The 19,167-nt window shown below is 31.3% G+C and overlaps 1 protein-coding gene across 2 annotated transcripts; it reads left to right on the top strand.

Annotated features, from left to right (window-relative positions):
• Positions 1 to 1,481: 1,481 nt before the first annotated feature.
• Positions 1,482 to 7,490, top strand: LOC105178305 (pre-mRNA splicing factor SR-like 1). 2 transcript variants are annotated; one of them, XM_011101762.3, is made up of 5 exons: positions 1,482 to 1,640; positions 2,732 to 3,053; positions 4,888 to 4,968; positions 6,378 to 6,449; positions 6,556 to 7,490. In XM_011101762.3, the coding sequence occupies exons 2-5, from the start codon at positions 2,763 to 2,765 to the stop codon at positions 7,357 to 7,359; spliced, it is 1,248 nt and encodes a 415-aa protein (XP_011100064.2). In that variant the 5' UTR covers positions 1,482 to 1,640; positions 2,732 to 2,762; the 3' UTR covers positions 7,360 to 7,490. The 2 variants fall into 2 exon arrangements, with proteins under 2 accessions (XP_011100064.2, XP_020554868.2); XM_020699209.2 differs by lacking the exon at positions 1,482 to 1,640 and adding an exon at positions 5,981 to 6,032 and having other exon boundaries at positions 2,984 to 3,053.
• The last annotated feature ends 11,677 nt before the right edge of the window (positions 7,491 to 19,167 follow it).

Here is a 19,167-nt window from a genome sequence, read left to right as displayed (position 1 = left end):
TTTTCATTAGAGAGCAATGGAGGGTACATGTCATACTTCTTTTATTTTACCCCTTTTTTTGATATATAAGAGAAAATCAATTTTTTTAGTTTAAATATATTTTTAATAGATCATATATTATTAATTAATTAATTATTAGTTTTAATATATTTTTAATTACTTATATTTCTTTAAATTAACAAATCACAATACAAAAATTAATATACTAAAGTTTACTTTTCAAATTAAAAAATTATATAAATATAAATAAAAGTGACTTATATTAATTATATATAATTAATTAAATTAAATTATTATTTAATTTAAATATATTTTAATAAATTACTTTATTTATAAAATATAATAATTAAATATAAAAAGTACCAAAAAAATATATCAAGTTTTTTAATGTTGTATTATGTACTATAAAAACATTTAAATTAAAACTACTATTTAAACTAAAAAATCAATTATTTGTTATTATTTTTAAATTTTGAAAACTCAAATTAGTTTTAGCTAATTTTTTGTTAAAAAAATTTAAGGATAATATATTCCGCAGTCTTCTTCTCCATTGGTTACCTCGTTGCTAGAAGATTGGGGATGGCGACGATGCCCCCTTTGTGAGCGAGTACCGACGCCTTTGCCGCGCTCGCCGCCTGCATCTTTAGATCTATACTATATTGGGAAAAATGCAAACAACTTCCTTATGATATCACAAAAGAGCAAATTACTTTCTTATGAAAAAATAAATAGCAATTTATCTTTCTATTTTTTTTAAAATACAACAATTTACCTCTCTATGATTTTTAAATAAAGCAATTTACGTCTCTATACAAGGAGGTAAATTGCTTCATTTTAAAAAGTACAAGGGGTAAAATTGCTATATGTTTTTTCATAGGGGGATAATGTGCTCATTTCAATATCATAGGAGGGTAAATTGCTATTCACCCTTAATTTGTATGTATAGTTTATATATAATTATATATTTAAATAAAAATAATTTTTAAATTATTTAAGATTTGAAATGGTTCATTTTTAACAACTGAAAAGATCAATAGTTATTATAAAAAAGGTATAACGGACAATTTAATGCATATTTTAACGCCGTTACGCTTACGTAACGGAAGGGGAGAGTGTGCAATATCTTACAAAATACAGGAGGTTTTTTTTACCTATTTTTATAACACAGAAGAATTTTTAGCTAAATTTGAAAATACAGGAAAATTTTATATCATTTATCCTTTAAAAAAAAATTACCGAATACCAATTTTTTTTTTTTTTTTTGAAGTTTCGATTAGATTGATTTTTGAATGGTTAATTGAGAATTGTATGATTATCTGTCATTTATAAATGTAGACAGACTTTATTTATTATGTTAGTAGAAATTATCTAATTTGATGTATAAATATCATATCAAAAATTAGTACGACAATGTCACTCTCTCTCTCTCTCTTTCGTTATTATTTCACCCTCTAAATGTCCATTTTATTACAGTTCATTACTTATTTTTATTTAATTTTAATTTCCTTTCTCCCTCTCTCTCTCTCTCTCTCTCTCTCTACAAATTTTCCTTTTCAAAATTATTCAATTTTATCTGAAAACATTTACATATTATCGTGTCTCCTTTAGTCTTCTTTTTTTCACCTATTCGTCGATTCAAGGTAAGCAAATGTTCAGAAGATTTTTCGTTTTCGTTGCGAGTAATTCGTTGTGGGTATTTGTATGATTAATCGAGCATTTTGTGTAGTTTGGAACCAATTGCTTTATTGCGATTTTCGTTAATTTTTCGTTTGGGCTAACTTTGTTTCTGTAGTTGAATTTATGGTAGTACTCGAGAAAATTATTATCAAACTCTTCGATTTAGAGATCTGGGCTTTGATTAATCTTGAATATTTTTATGTGTTGTTATGATTCAAGCTGGATGATAAGCTCTCCCATAAATTTCAGAGTGAATTATAGAAAGCGCGATGATTTGGAGAGGATTGAGAAGTAAGAGGGAGAATTAAGAGTGGAAGGTTGAGATAGATAATCGACGGTTGTATGGTTCACCATCCAGACCTAAACTTTTGAGATAATTTCTATTCTTTTTATGTACAGCAGAATCAAGGAGATGTAAAGATACGAAACATAGAATTCATGGTAGGAGAATGCTTAACTGATTCTTAAACAACTATGCAGTTGACACCCAAAATCGAGCAATACCGTATCTATATTGCTCACAACCATCTCTAAATGCATTTCTTTTATTCGTTGACAACGACCTCTGCTCACTGAAAACTATACTCGTGACATGTTTGGAACTTTTCCTTGAATTATTCTTAATTAAGATTTCCTTTCTTGGATGTAGGAACAATGCTGTAATTTGCTCTTGAGCAATGTCTTTTAAGTTTCAGATTTTTTTTCCTTCACAGTTATGTTTAGTATCAGTACTTAAATGGTGGTTTTTTGGTTTGCAAATGAAAATAGAGTTAAATCACTGGTGGAATTTTTTTAGCCGGCCTTTCTAGCTCTTATTATATTATGTTTCAGATGTGTTTTGATGTTCTGCAGAAATTGAGTTTATGTCACCAGAAATGAGAAGTTTTGATGCCTTTTAGTTTGAATCTGGATACAATGATGGTTTTTGTTTACCTTTGTCGTTCTTAATTGGTTTTCTTCTTTTATTATAAACTTTTTGTAGCCATATAATATGTCAGATCGAGGGGTTGTATAATAGGGATTTGATGGTAAATATTTCATTTGGACATTTTAGACGAGGAGGTTCAGACACTGGATGATCCACGATGGCTGAGATAAAGTCATCTGGGAGGCCAATTGATCAATTGCTGGAGAAGGTCCTGTGCATGAATATACTTTCTTCTGATTACTTCCGTGACCTTTTGAGATTGAAGACATATCATGAAGTGATTGATGAGATTTATGTTACCGTCACACACGTAGAGCCATGGATGACAGGCAACTGTCGGGGGCCATCAACTGCATTTTGCCTTCTTTACAAATTCTTCACCATGAAACTCACTGTCAAACAAATGCATGGACTGTTGAAGCACCCAGATTCTCCTTACATAAGAGCGGTAAGTATAGTCTTGGCATGATGTTATATACTCATTACCTGTGGCAGTTCCAATGATTTCTAAAAGTATTGAGTTTTCTTGACCTTGTACTATTTATTGAAAATTCTTGTCATCAAAGGACTATAACGTTGTTGATCTTGTCAAAATACGCATTGTGCTAGTGTTTCTGTTTTGCACTCTTTTTCTTTCTAGAGCTTTAAGCGCTGAAGTACGAGTACTTGTTTATTTAGTAGTTTAAGAAGATTTGATATTCTAATTCTAACTTCTCTTGTAGAGCATATCATATAGAAAATCAATTTTTAGAAGCTTCCAGGAGAGACATGATTCTAGCAACAAACTTAAGGAATGCACTTCACTATGATATACTGGCTCCCCTTCCTATTTCCTACGCACATCCAACTCTGCACGAGGTTTTATTTGAGGGTTGAAAAGATTAATTCTAGTTTACTTTATGTTGTTGCCCTCAAAAGAAGTGGCAGAGTTGGTAATATTGCGTTATTACATTACTTTAATTGAGAATGTTTTGGGAAAAGGTTCCGTCTTAGGAGATAGATTCTTATTTGTGATTGAGAAGAAATATTTCGTGTATTTTATTGAATGTCCCAACCTCAATATATATAGGATGGGATTTTAGAGATAGCTACCAATTAACATAAATAATTTGGGGCACAAATAAGAGATAGAAGAGGATATGCACAAATAATGCTAACATATATCTTAACAGTGATGTCTCAAGAAGGAACTGGATCTCTCATATGAATTTGGGGCAAAGGGAGTAATGAAACTGCATAAGCCATCATTTAAAACTTGACGCTGTCGCTGTAGAGAGGTGAGAGCAAAAAAAAAAACTAGGTGAACTATAGTTCCTACCATATTAAAATACTGTTGTATTCGATATTGCAAGTGGCGACTCAAGCAAGCTCCTGAAAGGCTCTCAAGGAAGCCAAAGTGCTAGGGGCACACTTATTCTTGGAGAAGAGTAGTTGACACTTATTGAACCAAAGCAGCTACCATGATAGTAAAAGCTGGATTAACCTAGACTATAATGTTACATTAAGTGGAAAAATAGTAAAGCAGCAGAGAAATGCGATAGATGGTTTAAGATAAATGATAATATTAAAATCTTAACATCTGGTACGTTATCCACAAGATCCTTCGGGACAGACCACCTTGTACGATTTATGATGGCCAAGGCTGGACTGGTTGGTAGACAATATTCATAGACAATCAACTGCAAGAGAAGCATTAGGTTGGTGTGGATTAGTTGCCAAGAATCAGAAAGTACTGTTCCCTTGTACCCATAATTATTCATGCAAATTACCTAGACATATCACATATACCAACTTGACCTCACTCATTAAAATATATATGAATGATGTTAAATTAAATATTAATTAGTGCATGACCACCTTTGTGATTTGCTGTGAGCAGAATGTTGAACTTCAAAGTTGTTAATAGTACATAGAAGGCATTAAAGATACTCGAGCAAGGAAATTTTGTTATATAGTTGATTTGAGTTTCTTGGCCAGGCGACCACAGTTTTTATTAATTGGCTTCTTGAAGTAGTCGGAATTAGTGGATCCTTCTAGCTATGAACTTTTTAGGTGATGTTCAACCTCTTAGCTTTGTTTTTCTGTGCTGCCACTGTGTCGTGTGACAATTTACCATGCTTATGTCTTAGCTCATTTCTACTTGCTTTCTCAGTTGTTGGTAGAATCTAGGAATTAATTGCATGCGAACGCAATTTGTTCCGTATTCTGTTACTGTACAGTCAGTTTTGTTAGTTCTGTTCCTAGCTTTTGGTACAGAATGACTACTATATTTGCTTTTGCAGATTGGATTTCTTTACTTGAGGTATATTGCTGATCCAAAGACATTATGGAGTTGGTATGAACCATACCTAAAAGATGATGAGGTAAGAAAAAGTTTCTTTGGCCACAGCCTCTCTGTTCAAACCTTGTTTAGACTGATTCATGTTATATAAAGTCGTGATTTTGATATAATGCAATTTGGAGATTGCATGAAACAGGCTGCAGAATGGACAAACAAGCAGTAAGAACGAAGTCAAATGAGATGACTGGATTAGTTTTAGTGTGGTTTTTGGTATGGAAACTAGTAATATGGTTGTAGCATTACATTCATGAACTTCTTATCTAAGGAGATTAAAATGGCTCACAAAATCCCTGCATCTCTTTCTGATTCATTTTTATTGGTTTTCAATACATGCATGTCCAAGATCAGGGAACTGCACTATGCTTGTTTTATTGATTTTGAAGTCAATAAAAGTCCCTAGCTTGATGTAACCCGTAGTTGTTAAAGGCGCATGGTGCATCATGGCGCAAAAGTGTCCTGGAGTCATGGCGCTTTGCATAAAGAAATTATATATTCATACATAATATCTTTTAACATCAATATTACCAAACAATTAAATATAAACACTAGAAATTATGTTAACCATTATACCGTAAAAAAATATGCAAAACAACTAGCCAGGGATTTTCTCTTCCCTTTTTGTTTTACTTTTTTTTTATAAAAAGAATAAGTTGAAAGACTGGGCTTGAGCAAGCCTAGCCTCATTTAAACTGGGCGAAACCCAGCCTTTATAGACCATGGCGCCATAGAGAAGCACGCCATTCTGCGCCAGGAGCAAGCCCAGTGCCATCTTATAAAAGTGGCGCTAGGCTTGCGCCATGCCACATGGCGCGCCTTTTATAACTATGAGGTATCCCATCTACTATGCATGTCTTTTCTTGACTTGCTTCAGCATTTATTTGTACATGATGGTAGTTTCAGCATCATTTTCAGTTATCATGTTATCTTGCACTGCCTGCTATGAGCTTGTGATCTTTCTCTGTGGGTGTGTGATAGAGCTCTTGTATATGATTCCGGAATCTTCTGTACTGTGTTTCTAATACCCGATTGCCCAGGATGGAAGGATTTTACAATTCCTGGTGGTGCATCAGCATGAGTCCTGTGCAGGTGAACTGCTTTCATGTGAATAACCATGATTTTTGAAAAAGATCCTGTTATATTTCTGGATACAGCACTGAAAGCCTGGAGTTCTCGATGTTCTAGTTCTCTTTCTTTAAAACCATTTAATCCATTTTGGTTGAGACTTGGTTTTGAACAATTGATGCAATGATATTACTTATAGAATTTTTTCCCACAAAATTCCTTGGTCAGATAGTGGTGTAGAATTGTCAGGAGTTGTACTACATAGCCTTGTGTTAATTATATTGTCGAACATGCTTTCCTTACATCCATCTTCACAGAGTTGAGCATTACTATCAGACAAAGCCTATATTTGTGACAATTCTGTTTCAGGAATTCTCTCCTGGTTCTGATGGCCGAATGACCACAATGGGCGTGTATATTCGGGATTTGCTTCTTGGACAGGTTTGCGTCATATACGGATTCTAATGTTGGGACTTTGTCCAATTTTCGTTGGTTTTGCACCAAATGAGCCTTTAAACAAGTTTCTCAAATTTGTTTGTGCATGCAGTATTACTTCGACACACTTTTCCCCCGTATCCCTGTTCCTGTTATGCGAACAATTGTAGCCAATCTTGAAAATATGAAATTGCCTACAAAACACTGTGGAGTTACTGGTGAGTCCACCCGTGGATCTGAGGAGACTTCCAGGAGGCCACCTTCTGTCAAAGCTGCCCTCTCTGTCTCTTTTGGTCAGCGTGCTCCTCATCGTGCATCAACTAGGGATTCATCTCCAGTTCGTCGTACCAGTACTCCATCTTATGACAGAGATGATGATTCAAGACGGTCTTCAAATCGTCGCCGGAGCCAGAGCCGGGATGTGTCTGATCGAGAATACGCAGACAGGGATAGAGACAGGGAAATGGACAGAGGCAGGAAAAGAGATCGCTCTCATGATCGTGACCGAGATCGAGACAGGGAACGGGAGATGGGCAGAGACAGAGAGTCAGTAAGAGAAAGGGGGAGAGAACGGGGTAGAGATAGGAGGTATGATTATGATAGGCGGTCCGGAGATAGCTATAGGAGGTATTATGATAGCCATGGAAGCGACCATGATGAACACTATTATAGAGAAGGTAGCTCCCACCATAGCAAGAGCAGGAGCCGGAGCATTTACGGACACGACCAGCATCGTCCTAGTCCCTCCGGACAAGACAGCAAGGAGAGGACATCTGCATCTAGTAATCTTGCCAAGCTTAAAGATCTGTATGGCGACTTGAGCAATCAAAAGGAGGATGCTGGCAAGGACAAGGGTCCTAACAGGCCTAGCGGTACTGAGGAGGTGATCAGACTCGGCGGTTCTACGTGGAGGTAGGAGGGAGTAATATGTGTTTCTGCTCCGTCGACTTCACTTCTCCATCATTTAGATGGGCACTTTTTATATGTTGGAACGCAGACGACATTCGAAAAAATGAGTGTTAATGGTAACAATCTATGTTTGTATCATCCTCTTTTCCAGTCATTCCGTTTATGTGCGACTAGTAAGGTACAATTGACATTTATCTTATTTTTTTGTTAACCTTTAAAAGAGATAATTATAAACATGATACAGACTTTGAATTTTTTCCTGAAAAATATAATTAACAATAATTATTTGTTAAGAACTAATATAATGATTATTATATGGCTTATTAATAATTACAATTATTAAGATTCTTTTATGCAATACCCTTAGGTGCATTTGGCTCGATGGATTTGGGTTTGAGGAAAAGATTTGAAAAAAAGATAGCAAAGGACTCTATTTTAAAAAAAATGAAATTTATCAATATTAGACAAAATATAATTTAAAACTAGAATTGAATGATTTGGAATCCTTTAAATTTAGAATTATCAAATCAAATTTAATTAATTTATTATTAAGAATCTAAAATTCATAATTTCAAATCCTCCCATCTCAATGCAATTTTAATGAATCTTGTGTTTTGAAGACGATTTAGTTTCCCTGTTCATGAAGGAAATAAAATAGTGAGACTAATTGTCTTTTTTAGAAACTTGATTACAAAAGGTACAATATAAGGAATTATAATTTTTATAAGAGTATCTTTATATAATGTATTTACAATTATTATGTTTGATGGCGTCCCAAAAATCAATTTTTGTGTGAGAGTATGTATACATATTAAAATATACTTTACTTCCCTAAACTATACTAGACGTAACATTTATCCCTTTGAATTAATAAATATAATACTTACCCCCTCGATTGGACAAAAATGCCCGTCATGCCTTGAATAATTATATTATTCTCAATATATTTTAGTACTTTGCATATTAAATCATCGTCAAATTATTTTTAATTATTTTTTTTAATAAGTTAAGAATTTAAATTAAAAGTTGAGTATAAATTAATATATATATATATATAGTAGATACATTATAAATATAACCAACAGCTTATGCATGTTTTTTTTAAAAGAAATCGACAAATATATATGCTTAACCAAAAGTTAAATATTTTTAGAAAAAAAATGAATAAATATATTTTATCATATGTTTTTTTAAAAAACTATGTTAAAAAATTGATATGTAATTACTCACTTTTATCTAAAAAAAATAAGTAGTTAATAACTTAATTTTATTACCAAATTAATAAAATCTTTTCATGAAATATTTTTTTGTATTTATTATACTCATTCATTACTTACTATTGAACTCACTAACTATATTTTACTTTGTTATAAATAAAAAATATATTTTTCAATTAAAAATATTTTAATTAAACTTAAAATGCAAAAAATTGCTAAAAAAAATTCCTCGAACTATATGTATACAGTATAAGTGCAATATTATCTAAACAATTAATTGTGGGTTAAGTATTACGTTTATTAGTTTAAGGGAGTAAATGTCGCATGACGAATAATTAAGGGGAACAAACTACATTTTACCCCAAAATTTATGAGTAAATTGTTTATTTTTAATTTTTGGTCCATCAAAAGCAAATGAAACTAACAAAAGAATAAAATAACATTGTTGGCAATTAACAAGTTTAGTATCAAGCCAAAAGTAATGACTAAAAGAAGAAGTGGAAAATAATGATTAGGATTGAAAATTCTTAATGCTTTTCTTATTCTTACTTTCAAAATTTTATTTGATCATTTATTACAAATTATATTTTTTTCAAAAAAATTATATCAGGATAATAGGATAATATCTTTTACGTAATGTATTTTATTAATTGAATAAGAATATATATAGCATTTAAAACTTATAAAATAATTTTAGTTTCTCAACGTGTAAAAATATGATAATATTCTATTATTATTCCAAAATATTTCAGAAATAAATTTAGTAAATAATTAAATATTGAATTTTGTATAAATAAGTTTGCACTATTGTATATAGTAAAACGATTATTAAAATATAACATACCATTATGTAATTTATAATTTTTGAAAATATTATAAAAATCTATAAATTTTTATGTATAGCATAGGGTTCATGCTAGTATAATATAAAAATAAGATTCAATGATTTATAATCAAGGACATAAAAATTATTTTACACCTGAAAAATAAATCGAATCGTAGGCAAAGTGCATGCAACGCCATTCACTAAAAGGAGGTAAATTGATTTTTTTTTTTTTTTTATTGAAGAGGATTATTTATCTATTTTTATAATACATATAGGTAGATTGCAATTTTCGGAATATGTAAAAAATGCAATACTATTTACATTATCTTGGGTTCTTTCTCAGTCAATGTATTTATTTTATTTTATTTTATTTGAGGTGGGTGAGATTGTCTTGAAAAATTGATATTTGATAAATATAACGGAAAACTCAATAGTCAAGACTAATTAGGGTTGAATGCATTGAACAAACTGTGATGTGATGTGTGAAATGAATAAAAATTTCTATGAAATTTATTTTTAATTATTTTTAATATTTTGAAAAATAAAATAAATTACTTCCATATCAACAATTTTTAAGTAGAGATTTAATTTATTTTATTTTCCAAAACAAAGGGGATAATTTATTATTTTTAATAGGTTTTTCTCCCATTTTTTATATCACAAGAGAGTAAATTGCATTTTTTTCCTAATGATTATTACGGTGGCGTTTACTTTGAGTATGAGTATTCTGCTGATAGGATAGATACTATAAAATAGGTGATAAAAAAAACTCGGGACTAATTATATGTAGTTTACTATTGTAGATGTTGGTTTAAAAATATTCCTACATCTACTAGGAAAATAAAATGACTATTGGCTACAGTTTTAATAGTTATGGACTAGAAATCTATCAATATGGATTAAAATTGCGATGGACTGATATGAATCTAAACAAGTTTGTATAAATATATGCTAATGCTGTGTCAATTTGTGGATTGAGGATGCTCCAAGATTTGTATTTTCTTTCAATGATCACTCATGCGTTCAGAAAAGGTATGGTCCAATTGATATGGGCTATGCTCAAAAATTGGATCGAAGCGAATGCAAATCCTAAAGGGGAGACCTTAAAAAAAAGACGTTAGCAGTCCGACACCCAAGTTAGTATTGAATTTGAGATGGAATAAAGCCAAAAAATAGATAAATGTAATTGAAATTGAGATATGATGAAATAAAATCGGTAAAAAATGCAAGAACACTGATAATGTGCTTGTAGAGTAATTAGAGAATCTTTAAAGGGTATTTAAAAAGTGTTTAGAGAGTGAGAGAGATGATTTAGAGAGTACAAGATATATGAGAGACGTTAGAGGGTCTCATGAAGGTGTTTGGAAGTGCCTTGAGCATGGAAGAGTAAACATGTATTTATAAGGAGGTGCCCTCTTTCGATTGGACTATGAACGTTTCCTCCATTTACAGGAAAAGTGGATGAATGCCTTTTGGATAAATCATAATTTGATCTTATCTTCTGTTAGAAGTGCTTTTGAATTCTATCTTTGAGTTTGGGGGGACTCTTCATCAGCAAGGCTCCTAACCGCTAGGGAGTCCAAGCAGCCAAGGAGTCCAGGGCTTTGGGGCCACCTTCCTCGTTTGTGAGGATTCTCACTACTAGGAGGGGTCTTCCTAGGGCTGATGTGGTCCAATGTGGCTATTGACGAGATGCCACATAGGAGAGTGGGGTGCCATGTGTGTGGGTCTTTTAGGCTGAATATTTATCGGGCTTTGATCATGGTGCGAGTAGGGGGATACCTTTTAGTCTTCTCCCTTTTCCAATCTGTTTTCAGGGGGTACCCACAATGACCGCCCACCTGTCTACTTTCTAGGAGTCACCTGCCAAAGCAGCCCGCCTGTCCGTTTTTTGGGGGGTGCCTGCCAAGACCACCTATCAAGTGTTTTTGGGCCTCTCATGACTTGGGCCTCCTAGGATGTTACAGGCCTCTTGTTTCTTTCTTTATTTTTTATCGTTTAGGCCTATTTAGGCCAACCTATTTTTATGCACATCAATCACTTATTAGTTCCAAAGGTCAAATATTTAAAAACCATTTCTATATTTGATTTTCCGCCAACTTTTCATTTAGCGCGAAATTAATTTTTTCGGAACAAATTTTGGAATGGTTAAAATAAATTATTTTTTTTTTACTGTTCTTATTTGAAAATTAATATTTTTCACGAGTATTAAGGAATGGACATGCTTAGGAACGATTTTTAGTTGTGATCGTTCCTAGTAGGAACGGTTTCGGCATGGTCTTTTCTATTTACGACCGTTTCCAAGTAGAACAAATATTTTTACAAAAATATATAATTAAGCATTAATTTATGCAATGATTATTTACTTATGTTTGATTATATAAACGTTGAACTGTTAATCATAATTATTGTCTTCTTCAGTCTCGTAATCCTCGTCAAAGCTATCTTCATCAGATTCGTCATCAATTTTACAATTCCTCGATCGGGATATATCTGCTCCTTGTTGTTTAGCAACAGAAAGCTTAATAACTAATTGTATACCATTTGGGTCATGTAGGTTATAATTATGTTGTTTGTCGCAACTTGTGGAGTAAGTATTGTCTCATCCTCTTGAAACACAACTTCAATCCATCGAGAATCATTAATGACTCTTCTGGCTTTTGCTTTGCAGACAGTCATCCAATCCACTTTGTCTCTCTTCATACTAGTGTACTCCGTGTATAGACTTGTACAGCTTGTTGTGCCAGGATGAATTTTTTGTTCTTTTGGTATACTTTCTTGAAGTTTACATCAACGAGGTGATAACGAGAATGTACCATCATACCTTGGGATTGACCTAACGGCATTTAAACAGCACGATTTACATGTTTGGAATAAATGGGTAATCTAACTGAATTATCTTTTCGAGAATCCCATAGAAGTCACAATCCATGTCTATATATGATGAGCTTTTGACACACACCATCTCCTCAACTGTCGTAACAAGATGATGAGCCCACACACATACATATATCTATATATATATATATTATAACATTAAATTTAATTGAAAAACTACAACAAATATAATCAATTGACAAATAAAAAATTAAAGTTGTTACCTGATCAAAATAACTTCATTTATCAATGAAGATTCGAGAGAGGTTGGCGAACAAGAGTATAAAAATATTAGTGGGATAGTGAGAGATCAAAAATATTGGAGAGAGATTGAGGAAATAGAGAGAAAATAAGAAAAATGAAAGAAGATAGTGAGATTAAAAATTGAAAGAGAGGAAATATAGAAAAAATTGAAACTGTCTTTGGAAGGAGTACTAGAACACATTTTTAGCCGTTATTTTATATTTTTGAGACAGTCATTGAGACGGATTTAGAAACGACTTTTTTGACTGTTGAATTATAGCCGTTGTACTTTATCTGGAACGGTTTTAGTAATACAATATAATAAAACAACAAAACTGTTCCAACTTGTACCGAATTTTGGGACAGTATTTGAAACACATTCCATCTTACGTAAAACTCATAATTAGGATGGATTTTTCACATAATTGCTTATGTGAGTACTCAAACCATTTTAAATTGTACCTCATTTTGGGTTACATTTATTAACTATCATGGACATCCATTGTCACGTATATAGGAATGATCGTTGCAAAACCGTTCCTAATTCTAATAATACGTTCCAAACAGAGTTTCAACCATTTACCATTATTATGTTGGAACGGCCTTTGCAACAGCCTTTGTAACTGTTTTGTTGCAATACATATTGGAACAATTTGGCCGTTCTAAAATTATAACCCATAAAAAATGAATATCATGACGTCATTTACCAAGTTCCTTTCCTAATTTTTTTCACAATCCGTTCCGATATGGAATGGGCTTTGAAACGATTGTTTTATCCGTGCAAAATCCCTCCTTTTTGTTATAGTGATTTGGAGAAAAATTAATTCTATATTATTGATCTCATCAAAGAAAATCTTAACCAACTTTCACATAATTTATAAATTTTGTAAGATACAATTTTAATTATAATTAAATAAAAATAGTGTATAGCACGAGGTACAGGCTAGTTATATATATTCAAAAAGGGAGTCATTTGACCAAGGTGTGTAATTTTGATTCAATTCTAATTTTCTAAAAATATGATTTTTTTTTTGTAATTACTATATCAAAATCTATCATTGGTGCATACAAATTTCCATATATATAAATTTTCTAGAATTCATTCCTTGACTTATTAAATGACATTTATCGGCTTATTGAATTCTTTATATATATAATATATATATATATATATATTATAATTTGTAATATATACTATACTTTAGAAATTATTTTTTTTTTATGGTTCCTAACTTAGTAATAATATCTTCCCTTTTATTAACTTTGTCTTTTGTTTATTCAATCTGAAGGGATTTGACTGAATCATATTTTTTGCCATGTATAAATAATACCAGAAAAATGCATACTTAATTTTGAAATCGTTGCTAAATAGATCGTTCTGTGTGTTAAACCATTTAAATTTTTAAATTAATTATTTCTCTCTAAATTCTGTCCAAATTTTCTTTCACAAATCCTTGTCTCTCTTACACAGAAATTAACTAATTTAATTACTAAAATTGCCACTATCGATCGTTATGCAACTAATATTTAATCATTAAAGTTTTGTCTAATACCATGTTTTTCATTGTTCGCTGTCCTCCTTTGATATTGATGTTGATATTGTAAAGTCTCGACAAATGAAGAAAATGATTTAATATATATATATTTTTTATACTTAATAATATAAATTACTTTCGTAAATAGCAGGGGATTTATTTAATTCCTTTTTAGTAGTGATAACTTTACATATTGAATTTCTCAGTACACTTTTAAATTTTAATTTCAAGCATTACATTACTTTTGTATTAATGACTAGGAGTTATTTTCTTATGATTTAGTGGCATTCAATGACATTAAAGTTAGCAATACGGGACAATATATTATTGGGTAAATTGTAATTATATTTTCTGACATTTATCATAATTATAAATACCTTCTTGATATTTAAAAAATTGTAAATATTTTCTTAATTTTAACGTTCGTCTAATAACAAACCCACTCCGTTAGGTTTTCATATAAATGTGGTGGTGAACTGGGAAAAATATCCTTTTAGATTATAATTTATAATTTTATATATATTATATAATTTTTTAAAATATATATTTGAATTAATATTCCCTTTGGAGTATTTATTTTATATTTTTTCAAATATTTTTTTATTATTTTAAACATTTCAATAAGGGTAAAATAGTAATATTAACTCACTTTTAGGGGATAAATAATTATTTTTAATTTGAGGGGGGTATTTATAATTTTTCAAACAATAAGGGGATATTCGTAATTATGCCAAACCTCAAGGAAGGTAGTTATAATTTACCCTATTGATGCGTGCGTTTTAAGCATGGGTCCAAAGTCTTTGGATTTTGATGTTGAGTTTGGGCTAATTGGGCGAAAACACTTGAGAAAGGGGACCTGCAAAACAACACGTTAGCACTCCAATACTTAAGTTAGTTCCAAATTTAAGAATAAATTAATATAGAAATAAATTATGACGAGAAATTATGAAGAAAATAAGAATTCCATATGAAATAGCACAAATTAGAAAGACAGAGTAGCAGCAAGAAAGGTTCTCGAACGTGGAAGGGGTAGTCTGTTGGGGGGTCCCTCTCATATTTATAAAGGAGGAGTCCCTCTATAGTAGGAGTTCTAGGGGGAGCTACGTGACTGGCAAGGAAAGCGGGATTTTAGGGGATAAGGTTGCACCTTATCCGCTCCTTGAGCAACAAGTCTTTGGATGAGGAAGGATTCCTCCTTGGTAAAGACTCCTAACTGGTGGGGAGTCCTCTTAGGCTGAAGAGTCTAATTCCTTGAGAGTACCTTCCTTCCCTTGGGCTGGACCTCTTTCCTGGTCCGATATTGATGGAGCAGGCTTCCTTCTTGGACAGGCTCTGGTGTTGGGGGCTCCATCTTGGATTGAACTTATAAGGCCTTCCTCTTAGATTGAATCCTATAGTATGTTTCCTGCTTGGGCTAAACCCAACGTCTTTGGACAATCTAACTTTTTCCTAGGCCGTCGGGCCTGGCTTGGTCTTGGCATTTTTTCTTGGGCCATACCTATCACCTATATTATATTATTTAGAGCAAAACTTAACTAATTATGCTCGATATCTTATAATATTATCTTTTATTGAAAATAAGATTTTGATAGATTTTTGTTATATTTATGAGTAAAATGTCGACACCCCCTCAACGTTTGAGCTGATTTTCACTTAAGCTGCATTGGATGCGTGCATTTCACCACGCCAGAATTTACCCATTTACTCGCTTGAAAATATATAAAGAAAGAATTGTGCAGTAATTCTGAAATGTGGGAGGTGAGATGTAAAAGAAAAAGGTTGAGGGGCAAAGTACAAATGACTTCAAATATTGGGCGTGTTTGCATTTTATCCTATTTATATCTAAGGACAAAATGCATAAAAACCTTCTGTGTTTTAAAAAGTATGCAAAAAACACCCGCCTGTTATAAGAATAGGTTAAAAGCTCCCATTTATTTTGTAAAACTTAGCTTAACCGCCCCCTCTCCGTTAAATTCAACTAACGGTATTAATTTTTTAAAACATGACCGTTAGACCCTTACTTAATATATATTATTTCTTATTTTAATGACCGTGGGATCTTTTTTTTTTATCAAATATTGATTGTTAGATCTAATCAATTAATCTCAACTGTTAGATTTTAAAAAAATAAAAGGTTTAGATTTAACAAATTATTTGACTTATATTATATATAAATAATTTAAAATTTTAAAAATATATTATTATTATATATTAAAAAAAAAACTAACTACCCCAGCCGACCCCTTACCCCCCACCACCCCCACCCCTTACCCCCAAGTTCCCCCCATCTCATCGTCGGAGGCGCAATTTTGTTAAAATCCTCATATCTCTGTAAATTCTCTAACAAATTGAGTGAGGTCAATCTTGTTAGAATCATCTTGAAGAGATGAGTTTGATGGTGGTAGTCTGAGATCGAGATTCGACATGATGGAGACGAATCGACGGTCGTGACTTGAGCCCACTCTCTCTGATTGACGAAATTCAAATTAAAGGTATGAAAATGTTCATCTTGAAGAGATGATTCGAATGATATCATTGACCGTCAGAAATTCGTTCAGACGGCGCCAGAAACTTGTTTCTAAATTTCCGGCGAAAAAGGGGCGAAATCGCAGTTTTTTTTTATAATTAATTTTAATTATGTTAATTAAAATATGTTTTAGTTAATTAAAAATATATTTAATAATTATCAATTATAAAATTATTTTAATTTAAATATAATTTAATTTAATATTTAATATCAAATAAATTAAATATAATTTAATATTTCAATCTAAATTTAATATGACAAAATTTAATACTTATTTTTAGGGTGAAAAACGGCAAAAGAAAAACACAATAGAGGGGTATTTTAGTCCAAAGTTTCATTAAATATGAACCTAAACCGCAAAAAATGACTACCAAACGCAGCAGACGCACGTCTCCTCCACTCTCCATTAGTTGCTAACAGAATATGATTTTTTTGCTGACTAAAATGAAATATAAGGGGATTTTTAGCTTATTCTAAAAGTAGGGGGTATTTTTTACATACTTTTTAAGACAAAAATTTTTTTTATGCATTTTATCTTATATCTATTAGTAGTTTGTTATATATGTACACTTGGGTAATAAGTTATGTGATAAATTTTGTAAAATTCACCTTCTTTTCCTTTTAGAAACAATTATTGAAAAGTAATGAGCATATTATTATTTTTATGATTGAAAATCATATTGTATAGTAATATTATGTTAGTAAGTTGGGCACACCTTGTGTGTATCCATAATTTTTTAATATTATTAAAACATAATTGTTTCTATAAAAGTTGTATTATTTAATAAAATACATAACAAAATAATAAGTAAATATTAAATACAATGAAATTATGACAAAGAAAGATGGATGAAAATAAAATAAACAATAATTATCAAAAGACAGTAAAGAAGTTGTGGGAAGTTTGATAAATAAATAAAATATCTAAAATATAGCAGAATAAAAAATTGAAGACATCAAAATGATGCTCTCTCTTAATATATAGTATAGATAATAAAACGATATAATGTTCATATGTATAAATAATAATAATAATAATAACAATAATAATAATAATAATAATAATAATAACAACAACAACAAAAATAATACTAATAATAATAATATTTTATTGTCTATTAACTTTTCTAAATAAGGGCTCAAAAGTAATTTTTCTACCAAAAGCATATGGATACATCAAAATAAATACTTGATAGAATTTATTCTGTTTCGATATACATACAGTAAAACCTCTATAAATTAATAACCTTGGGACCATGAAATTGTATTAATTTAGAGAGATATTAATGTATCGATAAATTAATATTTTATTAATTAAAAGAGAGACTTTTTAAATTTAGCAAATCTAGTACATATTATTGAAAATAAATGAATTCATATATGTTTCATTGATTATATTCATGCATCAATCAATTCTTTGTAACTAATTAAATATATTCATGTATAATATCAATTTATTGTATACAATTAACTATTATATTCATGGACGCATATATTAATTCATTGGAATTACTTAAATATACATGTTTACATTAATTCGTTGCACTTAAATAACTATTATAGTCAATTAAATATATTCATGCATGATGAATGAAACATCTACTATATAAATCTCAATATGAAAATAAAATAATTAATAACACCAACCATGTATTCTCATCTAAAAGGCATCGCAAAATCATCCATGAATGATCAAATGCGTAAAGCATTACAGACCTCATATTTTAGCAAATTACCATAATATTTATAATTGTAATCTTTATTAATTATTGATTTAGAGTTTTAATAGGACTTAATCTTTATAAAGAAATTTTTCGAAAAATTATTATCTTATCGAATTTGATGGTTTTTTATAAAGGCCCAAGTCGGGACCGGAAGATTTTATTATTTTAGAGAATTTATTAATTAATAGAGTATTAATTTATAGAGGTTTTACTGTATAGGTAAACACCTGACTAATTTGGAGCTGGAGTTAAGATTAGCGGTGGATACTGATACTGTTACTAGTGCTGGAAATGAACTAAGTCCATTGAGACAGACTGAATAAGCAGGCGTGGTGACACACTCCTCTATCCAACAGACAAAGATCCTCGGAAATCGACTGAATGCCCTTTCGAGGACCCAACAACCTCAGACGAATTGACAGAGGTATTGGCCGCTCGGGAAGCCATCCTTCTTGCTCAGCATTGGGGTTGGAGATGTATTATTATTGAAGGTGAGTGTGCATCCCTCCTCCACAAATTGCAATGAGATACCTGTGACCTCTCCGAAGTTGGCCCGGCGGTTTCAGACATTTTGTTAGCAACCTTTTCTTTTATAGCTTGCCACCTTACGAGTGCAATTCCATTACTCACCTGTTAGCCAAGTCTGGGTTTGGATAACCGGTGGATAGTGATAGTCGTACTAGTGCTGGATATGAACACAGGGGAGCAGCAATGGTCAATGGATTCCGAACGAACTTTGTCTTCTCCATTTCTCGACTGCTCTCATTTCAGCTAACTATCAATTGAAGCCATAAACTCCAATTAACATGAAATTAATCAAAATATCAAAAAGGATAAGAGTTACCGATAAACATAAAAATAGAGTA

The sequence above is a fragment of the Sesamum indicum genome, linkage group LG9 (assembly GCF_026168435.1).
Source record: "Sesamum indicum cultivar Baizhima isolate 11 linkage group LG9, ASM2616843v1, whole genome shotgun sequence".
Taxonomy (NCBI): Eukaryota; Viridiplantae; Streptophyta; class Magnoliopsida; order Lamiales; family Pedaliaceae; genus Sesamum; species Sesamum indicum.
The sequence above is the reverse complement of the archived record's forward strand: the minus strand, read 5'-3'. Positions and strand labels throughout refer to the sequence as shown.

What these genes read in the sequence shown, in the direction of transcription:
- LOC105178305 (XM_011101762.3), top strand. Translation starts at nt 2,763, where the DNA reads ATGGCTGAGATAAAGTCATCTGGGAGGCCAATTGATCAATTGCTGGAG. An exon ending in ATTCTCCTTACATAAGAGCG is followed by an intron (nt 3,054 to 4,887) that starts GTAAGTATAGTC and finishes TTGCTTTTGCAG; the next exon opens with ATTGGATTTCTTTACTTGAG. An exon ending in CATACCTAAAAGATGATGAG is followed by an intron (nt 4,969 to 6,377) that starts GTAAGAAAAAGT and finishes ATTCTGTTTCAG; the next exon opens with GAATTCTCTCCTGGTTCTGA.